Source organism: Pholcus phalangioides, unplaced genomic scaffold (genome assembly GCF_987345545.1).
Source record: "Pholcus phalangioides strain wild (caught in Gottingen) unplaced genomic scaffold, Ppha-v1.0 ptg000013l_1, whole genome shotgun sequence".
In the NCBI taxonomy this organism is placed as follows: Eukaryota; Metazoa; Arthropoda; class Arachnida; order Araneae; family Pholcidae; genus Pholcus; species Pholcus phalangioides.
The window spans coordinates 25087498-25097931 of NW_028301606.1; the positions used below are offsets into that span (position 1 = coordinate 25087498).

Consider the following 10434-nt stretch of genomic DNA (forward strand, 5'->3'; position numbering starts at 1 on the left):
AGTTTTTGAAGAAAAAAATTCAGCCCGAGTTTTATAAGCTCTCCCTTTCTCCCCCCCCCCCCTTCCCTCAAGTGCACTAATCCTGACTTGCAAGCTTGAGCAAGCTTGCAAAGAGGGATCGACATCATGTTTCAACATTATGGTGGCCCTCTGGGCTAGAACAAAATTTATGATAATTCTTATGCAAGGTCATCTAAGGCCTATCGTGTACCAAGAGGCCCACAAGAAGTGCCCAGGTGAGCCCCTACGTTAAAACGGTTCTACGTAAAAGGGGGTTTCCAAAAAAAATCAATATTCTCACACAGCACGATAATTGCAACAGCTTGTGACCCGCGAACAGTAGCCATCTCTTATATCCGACTATCATACTAAACATTTTTGTGCTACCATGATTTTTTGTCTGACGTATACGATAGAAAACGTTTTAATGCCGTCTCGTAAAGTTGAAAGTGGAGTAAATGGGCGTAGGAAAGGTATTTGGAAGGTTTTAATTGCTGGTGTAAATTGTTTCTGAAGATTTCATTTTATCTAAAATAAAAATTTATGTCTTAATTACTAAGCCAGGATTACACCATAAAAGTCTGGTAAAAGTTATTTTATAAAACTTTAAAAATACAACCAATAAGCGTATCGATTACATTTGGGTGAATGTAACCGATACGATTATTGGTTGCATTTTCAAGTTTTATGAAAGAACATTTATAAAACTTTTATAGTGCAATCCCATCCCAGTCTTAGAGAAGTGTTTCCCAAAGTGGGCAATATCGCCCCCGATGGTTGATGGAATGGTCGGGGGGGGGGCGATAAAAGCTACGGATTTAACACAAGATGCTATGGGTTCACTTGAGTTGGGGCGATGAGAGAAAAAAAATCTGATGAAGGGGGCAATGGAGCAAACAGTTTGGAAACTATGCTTTAAAGGAATACATTCGCCCCCCCCCCCCCCCAAAATGTGTCTAATTTTTAAGGATCGGCTTATACATTAGGGTTTCCCATTATCTATCGTTTTGGTGGTACTCAAGTTGGGTTGGCTTATACACGAGTTAATACGATACTGGCCAAAATTTCATGTTTGTAGCTTCAGTGATGTTGCCCCGTATAATCCTTGTACCCCCTCCTCTATGACCCCCTTGGGGTTGAATTTTGAAAAATCCCTTCTTAGTGAGTCTCTATATTACGAAATAAAACTACTGACAAAATTTCATGTTTATAACTTCAGCTGTTTCAGATCGGCATGCAATGCAACCATCGAATTGTGGTACCTCAAAAGACCAAGGATGGCGATAGATAGAGATGAGAAAAATACGCCACTGTATGACAAATAATAACAGCTGCAGCTTTATTAACATGTATAATAATTCTACATATATTGTTACTGAAACTTACTTATGATAATTACAAGCTTAAATTTGATAATGATGAGGTTTAATACGGCTGCTTAACCCTCAAATGCTCAACCTCATATTAATTATTGTTTCAACTTAAGGGTTAAAAGGAAAGGGTATGATAATTTCTTTAGTAATTTTGAGATACATAAATTTGCAAGTGTTATGCAATATTTTTTTCAAAAAAGAACCACAAAAAATAGGAATTTATACACATAAAGTCAGCACTACGAGTTCAAATACTAATGCTTTGCGCATGGTTCTCAAGTTTCTCAAAGATGTATCCAACCACAGAGACGGATTCGTAGTTTCGTGACTTGCGGTCTATTCAAATTTTTCCGAACCTCTCCCGTTCTAATTTAATGTTCTTGACCACCAATTACTTGAACTTGCTTCCCCTCTGAACTTACTATGCTGGGCTATAGCCCGCTTGGCCTCCCTGTAAATACGACTGTATCCGTTCGAACGCAGAGCAGTCTCAGCGCGATAGACGTTTTTACTCTAAGACGATCTCTCGATTTTGGAGACGGAGATTGAAGTAACAAACCCTGCCACGTAATCATGGAAATACGGTAGAATATGAAAAAATCAGAGAGAAATATTTGAGTTTTGTGCATGGTTCTTAATTATATGAATGCGGTAGAATGAATTTTCTTTAAAAATTGATGAAAAACAAATTCCGAAATCGATATAACGGTCGTGACAATGATTTAGTCAAGAAAATAGACTTCTCATGGATATTCTGCCTGAAAAAACGAATTATAGTGTAAACCATATAATTTTTAAGAAAAAAAAAACGTTTTGAACGGATTTTCTCAGATTGTAGTTTTTGATCTTCATCCGTAGGATAAAAATTAAACTACTACAAAAAAATTCTGAAATTTTGTAAAATTATTTATACTATATGTGTTAGTAAACTGAACTTAGGATAATGAATGATCAAATGAACTTGAATATCTAACCGTTCGTTAGAATTTCATGGTTATTTGAAGTTTGGAAAAAAAAAAAATAATATCGGGAAAAAAATTCCGGATTCAACATTTTTGAAAATAAATACTTCCAATTGGTCAATTGATGAATCAGAAGTCCATTTTGCTAGCACGTATATAAATATTCCTATGAAATTTCGGAATTTTTATGGCAGAAAAAGGTTTTTTTTCGCCTTACAGAGATGATCTCAAAAATTACAATCTGAGAAAATCGCGTTCAAAGTGTTTTTTCTTTTATGTGTTATACACTATAGACTCATTACTTATTTTTCTTATTTTGAAAGAACAAATTAACCGGCTGACACGATTTTTTTTCATTTGATTTTCAATTGAATGAAATATTTTTTAAAGTCATGTTTGAAAAATCGACTTCAATGGTCGGGACACACCTTACGTTAGAAAAAAACTACATAGTACAACAACTACGTTGAAATAAATTTTCGTCTGAATATAATTAAACCTTGCAAGTTTCAAAGGTCCTTTGATATTTGATCATTAATATCGTAATAACGTATTATTAAAGAAAATGAGGTAGAATATATCGTTACCCGAACGGGACTAAATTTGTTTCAGATGAGTAAAGTTTCTGATATGATCTCCATAAGAGTTTGTAAAAGAGTTAAAATTATTGTAAGATTTTTGAACGTAATAAAAGGCTAAATATTTCACAAATTTGTTTGTTATTTTATATTTCACACTCAGTATTCTTATTTTACACCGTATTTCCCTGCTTATAACTCGCAAATTGAGCTGAATAGTCATCATAAAATTTCTTAGTGTATTAAATTATATAGGCCTACCGCCGCGTATCATCTTTTCAGCTTCGTTTCGTTTTCTCAGAGGTTCGAATAGAAATAAATTTCTTTAATGTTTAGGCTTATAAATGGTATGTGCGTTATTAAGTAGAAAAATTGATAGTTTTTCCTCAAAAACGTGACAAAGAACACTTCAAATTCCTTATTATTTCATTATTGATGATGAAATTTTCACATGCGGATTGTATAAGCTTATAGTTACTTTTAGTTAAATTTACTTGCTTAAATTATACGCCACACAAACTTTGATATACAATTTTACATAAATTTAACAAAATTTGTCCACAAATCATTTACACTCTTTCATTAGCCACTAATCTCAAGCATGTTTTTTTGTCTGCACGTATCTTCAAGACCCGTAATGCACAAGCTCTTAAAAAAAAAGCTTGCTTATTGCTTGCTTTGTTACTAGGCAAGCTTGCAAAAGCTTGCTTTTGCTACTAGAATTCACAGAATTTCCAAAATTCAAAAATTTGATAAACCGTAGCTTTCAATTAGCCAGGGTTAAACATTTAAGCTTGTAAAAAACTTATAAATAACTGAAAATATTTTAAACTACTTTATGTTTTTTACTTTACTTCTTAGTATTTTCCTTTTTTCCCCTTTTTTTTAAATTTACTTTTCTTTTAATTTTTTTTTTTTTTTGCTTCTTTTTCATTTTGTTGTGTTTTTTTTTACATCCAGCATTTATTAATTTTTACTTATTTATCATCTTTTTAATTGTTTAATTTTTACTTATTTAAAAATTTTCTACTTATTTTAGCATATTTTCTTGTTTATTCATTTTAGTATATTTTCTTGTTTATTCATTTTAGTATATTTTACTTGTTTATTCATTTTAGTATATTTTACTTGTTTATTCATTTTAGTATATTTTACTTGTTTATTCATTTTAGTATATTTTACTTGTTCATTCATTTTAGTATATTTTACTTGTTTATTCATTTTAGTATATTTTACGTATTTAATCATTTTATCTTTTACTTTTTAGAAATTGAGAATTTTTTTCATCTGGTTGACTTTCGTTACATAAATTTTTAAATGCTTTGTGTTTTTTTTTTCTTGCTCAGTATAAGTACATTCATGCCTTCTAGGGTTGTATGTAATATAATATGTACATAATATGTTTATGGTATATTTATACATGACCATATCAATATAATATAGTTATGTATAAATAAATATGTAAGAAAGAACCCACCTATTAAAAACCACTGCTCTAAGAAATGAATCATCAAGTTGTATTCTATGCTCACGGGAAAACATCAGATCAAAATATACGTAGATCCTTATATGGATGTTTTTTTGTTTTTTTTTTTTGTTTTTTTTTTGCCTATATTCAAATCTAAATATTTAGTTCAGGGCGAAAATTCATCCTGTAATATAAATATAAGAAATTGCGAAAAAATTTTGCGATTGGTTTCTTACTCACCTCCATCAGGATGTTGTTATATTGCGTACTCCCTACTTCTCCACTGGAAAATACTCTTATTTTTCGTACCTTTCTTCAGTTAAACTTTCTATTTGAACTGTCCCTCTTTGGATTTGTTTCGGAACTACACTACACTGCCAAAAAAAAGAAAACAAATCCTGAAAAAAAAAAGCCTTAGAAAGAAAAGAAGAAAAGCAAAATAAAAAGCAGCAGCAAGTAGTATCCCTCGCTGAATGCCCCTCGCATCATTTTATCGTAAAATGTCTATCAGTAAAGTGCTTTTAGAAGCAGAAACAGAGCAACGTAAACCGATTTGTGATAGTTCAGGTGCCTGTGAAAAGGGTCTGAATAGTTGCTATGACTGTATCCTTGAAAAAAGAAGAAAACCTGTAAGATATATTTTTTTTCTTACTCTCTTTGCTAAGTGCTTTTTTCGTCAATGACGTCTTTGAAAGAATTCGTAGGAAAATCCAGCGAAAATTTTACCGTTGATGATCTTATATTCATCGTATTATTAGGATTATTACCGTAAGTAGAGCGGTATAATTCCGTTATAGATCGGCATCCCGTTGAAAGTTGGAAGAAAAATCAATTTTTTTTAAAAAAATGTGAATTTTTGTATCATAATTCTTTTTTTAGTTTCTATCTCCAAAGATTACATCCATGACGTTGACGTCAAAGGGATACAAAGAAATGCATTATTTTGCTATTTAGTCAAAGCACGTTCTGTGATCGCTCTTTCTTTCCATCTAGTGAGGTTGAACGGCCATGATAAAATAATAATCAACTGACGATTAGTTTTCCTTCTCACCATCTTTTCCTGAAAATTGCAAAGTGTGATTCAATATCAGTATTATGGGGTGTCACTACCCATAAAGGCAATTTTCCATACTTGACTTTAAAAATATTTTATTCAATCGCTAATCGAATATAAATGTTTTTGCACAAAATTGGTTTATTTATTCTTTCAAGTAATGAATTCTGGTGTAAATGTGCACAAGAAAAGGTCCTTTGAACGCGATTTTCTCAAATTGCATTTTTTTGAGCTCATCCGTAAGATTAAAAAAAAAGATACTACTACTCCGAAAATTATGAAAATTTTGCTTAAATATTTATTGGGCATGTGTTAATAAAATTAACCTCGAACTTGGATATCTGACTAATGATTAGAGTTTAACGAATTTTTAAAAATTTGAAAAATATATAAATTTTAGAAATCTGAATTCGTTTTCAACAATTTTTAAAAAAATACTTCCCTTCAAGTCAATCGCTAAATCGGAGGTTCATTTTATTAAGGCCGGGATTACACTATAAAAGTTTCATGAAAATTCATAATACTCAGTTCATAAAAATACAGCCGATAAGGTGATCGATTGCATTTGCTAGAATGTTACCGATGCTCTTATTGGTTGCACTTTCAACTTTTATAAAAGAACTTTTAACAAACTTTTATAGTGTAATCCCGGCCTAACACATTTATGCAAAATTTCAGAATTTATGGGGCAATGAATCTTTTTTTTAAATCTTACGGATGAGCTCAAAAAACTGCAATCTGAGAAAATCGCGTTCAAAGTATTTCCTCTTGTATACATTTACACTATATAATTCGTTGCGTCTTTCTTTTATTTTTAAAGAACGGATAAATCAATTCACACAAACTTTTTTGCATTTCATTTGCAATTGAATGAATATTTTTTGAAGTCACTTTTGAAAAATTGACTTCAGGATTTGGGACACCCCTTAATTTGGCACAGAATGTAAAGTATGAGAAATAACTTTTTGATTTCTTAGTGATTGTATCAGTCTTATACAGGGTGTTTCAAACAGAATCATTCGATTTAAAAAAAATCATAACTATTCAGCTTTTAATCCGCTTTGATCGAATAATGTATAGGTAGTAATTGATAGAATAATGTACAGAGTTTCGCACGTAGTCCACAGCAATTCACTCGCAGTGGATGCAAACATGCTCACAAAAGTGTGGGACAAATTTGACTAATCTATACTAACCGTATAGACATTCCGTGCATTCCAAAATGGAAATATCCTGTACTTAAGAAGCTGTCACTACCTAACAGGCTTCAAAATTTGGATTTTTCTCAAAATGGCTTTAAGAAATGTTTCATTTAATTACAAATCGAATGCAAACCTTGCCTCAATCGGTTAGTTGGTGCTTCCAAAATAAAAGAAATGATCGACAGTGTTAAAGTATACAAGACAACAAAATTTGAGTATGTTTTTCTCGAAACAGAATTTTCTGAAGTTATTACCGCTCATCAGTGAGATAAAAAAAAGAATAGTAATGCACCGAAAATTCTGAAATTTTGTAGGAATATTCATTTCACATGTGTTAGTAAAAAGAACCTCCTATTAAGCGACTAACTAATGGAAAGTACGTATTCAAAAAAAAAAGTTTAATTCAGATTTTTGAAATTTATATTTTTATTTGAAACCTTAAAAATTCACAAATTCTAACAAATAGTCAGATATACAAGTTCAAGGTACATTTTTTAACGCGCGTCGTAGAAATATTCCTATAAAATTTCATAATTTTTTTTTGTTTAATATCATAAGCAATCTCAAAAATTGCAATCTGAAAAAAAATCCCGTTAAAGGTGTTTTTTCTTGTGTTGTGCACATTTACGCTGTATTTCTTTTCTCTTCGATTTTAGAAGAAAAAATTAACAGATTTAAATACGAAATTTCTTGCATTTCATTTGTATTAAAATTCGGTATTTTTCAATGTCATTTATGAAAAATTGACGTTTGGGGGTCGTGACACACCTCAATTTTACAGAGCTAATTTCTTGCAAGAAAATTTGCTCGTTTGGTACCGAAAATTTTGCAAAAACAAAGTTGCTTGCTAAGAAATTAATAATGATCAAGCTTCCTACACAAAAGACATCTCCGGAACATCTTCGTATATGCCGTATTAGGTCAATATTCCAGGATGCCGATGCTTTTATTTATTGTTCTTTAATCTTTTCCCTACAGCCCTTAAGGAACTGCTATGATCCAAACTGGCTTACACCGGTCTTTATTATTATACTCGATAAGAGCAAGGAAACACACTGCCGGAGCTTGCGCGGTGAGCAGAACTACTACTACTACCACCATTACGCCACTGACATTTTAAATGTATCATTTGCAAAAAAGGGGGGAAGGATGATTTCCTCAAGACGTGAAACTTGCAACGAATTTACCAGATGCATTTTTATATGAAAAGAGTATAATTTGCGAGCGAAATCTCCACTGGAATAATTAAATATTCTCTTTCGTCCAAAAGGCTGGTTTTTTTTTCCTACTGAAGTTCATGTGTATGTGTGTAGTTAACCTTATCGTCTATTTACCCCTTAAAAGAAAAAAAAATTAAATAAATAGGATAATCTAACATAATGTATTCTACGAGTATATTATGTAATGATTCTGCATAAGGAACTGCTGTGAGAGAGAGAGAGAGAGAGAAAAAAAACATTACATATATACGAGGAATGGAACGAGAGGACGTCAGTTCATCCAAGTTCAAGTTCTAACACACGGTTTTCGGACAATTAGTAACCTCGTGACCGTGTAAGAGATTTAAAAAAACGCTCAAAAGAATTCTTGTTTCAGAGAGATTTGAAACTTCGCGAAACTAAGAAATATACATATACGTACCATGGGAAATCCGTCTCCACATCCTACATGAGGAGAGATATACGGTATAGAAATGGACCAGTCATATTGTTTCTTTTAAAATCGGAGCCCAGGGAAGAAAATTAGCCCATTAAATTCCAGTGTCACGTTATTTATGTGTAAAGTAATATGGAATGGAATTGTGTCGCCTCTGAGCTGTTAATACGTAGTAATAAAGATGTTTTCTGCGAGGACGATTCGAGAAGTGTCAGTGTATATTTAACGTCGCCGTCCATCCCAATTAACACCTTGGTCAGTCGCTGAATACCCCCGCATTCTTTCCAAGGTCTGTTTCATTAAGAAACATACTGCAGTTATATACTCCACGTTTTTTCCATTACTTAATGATACTTCATTGGTTTGGCTAGAAAAAATTTCTAATCAGCATCGGATTTTTAATTAAGAGATAAAAGACAGTTCTGTTATAGCAGAAGGTACCGTTCGTGCCCTTGTGTTTAATGTAAGCGATTGGACCATACTAATACATCAACATTTCTGAGGAGATTGACGATGACGTTATTTTTTTCGGTAGTTTTCTGATAATTTATCATTCACGAAAACATATATAATTTGTAATAATTTTGTCCGATACATTTATTGATAAATTAAACGAATGTATCATAATAATATGTTTTGTTCTTCCATTCACTCACAAAAAGATTTTTATACTTACAACATTAGTAATAGCTAATTTCTTAGAACCTATGCGACCGATTCGGGCGTTATTTTTATAGTACCAATTTCAATTTTGTTGATCTCATTAGAAATCTTTGTTCCGAGTCATATAAAAATCTTAGTTTGCTTAAAAGAATGTCGAGAGATTTCAACGATATTCATACTTTAATATCTCTCTTAATACCCTTATAAAATATAAGCTGGAATATGCTTCAATCATATGGAACCCATTTCACACTTGCTATACTGTATTATGAGTCTTGAAATCATTGAAAACAATTTTCTAAGGTATTTATATTTCAAAAAACGTTACGTGGTCCTTATAACGATATTTGTATCTGCCACTCATCTACGCAACACTTTCAATGTTATTAGTTTACAAAAACGCAGAGATCACTTGCTTATTATTGTTTTCAAGGAACTGCTGAATAACCATATTGATTGCATATATCCATTCTTAACGGAATAAGTTTTAATGCTATACGCCACAATACACTATCAAATTGCTTATTTGCCGTCAAGTCATTAAATACATTCTAATATTGGTAAATATACTGTAATGTAAACAGATTTTCTGAATTTTATAATTAGTTTCATCAATGTCTTGATATTTTTCATTCGTCTGTTACCGAGTTTAGAAGATTTTTGTTGCGATTGCGTCGTATATATCTTTGTGTAGAGTTTTTGTATTTTGTGAAATTTTTGTTACTTTATTTGTATTTTGTGTTTTTTTATTATTTATTTGTATTTTGTATATTTTGTTATTTATTCGTATTCTGTGCTAATTTTTATTTCACTGCAAGCTGTAACTGGGTTTCAACCGTTTGCTTTGTGTTTTTAAATAAATAAATAAATGTAAAAGAAGTGGCTATCTCAATATATATATCTGAAGTTACATCAATCTGGAATTAGACATCATACTTATACAGTACTACCATGCATGCTACCAAAATACCGCCAAGGCCAAATATAACTCATTTCCAAAAATTTGTTTTTTATTTCGCTCTCACAATGTCTAATTTAATTCCTCAGGTAATAATTGAAAAATCTTCATGCACATTTTTTTTATAAATTTAAAATCATATTAACCCAAGAAAATTAAAATTATCTATTGGATTTTGTAATGTATTCTTCTTTCATCTTGCATACGTCGCTAAATGCCGATTTTTTTTAAAATCTATCCACTCCATTCCTGTTTTGGCACTTATTTCTTTACATTACAATATATGCATATGTGAATTTCTTTTTTCTTCCCCCCCCCCCTCTCATTATTTGTACCGACAGACGTATAACAATTATAGTTTTTCGGGGCTCACAAGTTAGCTTAGTCCCAAAATGTTTTGTGCCTGTGTTTTAACTGCATAAATAAAATTATCTAATCTATCTCGAAAATTTATTAAACATTGTAGAAAATTTAAAAAAAAAGGTTTCTATTGTATTGCATAGGTTTATAATATTAATTA

General features: G+C 31.4%; 1 protein-coding gene across 1 annotated transcript in view; it reads right to left on the bottom strand.

Moving 5' to 3' along the window:
- Positions 1 to 4980, bottom strand: part of LOC149078848 (cytochrome P450 307a1-like) — a 28331-nt gene extending 23351 nt beyond the window's left edge. The window contains exon 1 of the mRNA XM_089241003.1: positions 4622 to 4980. Within this exon, the coding sequence (XP_089097129.1) occupies positions 4622 to 4627 (6 nt within the window). The 5' untranslated portion in view covers positions 4628 to 4980. The remainder of the gene's footprint in view (positions 1 to 4621) is intronic.
- Between the last annotated feature and the right edge of the window lie 5454 nt (positions 4981 to 10434).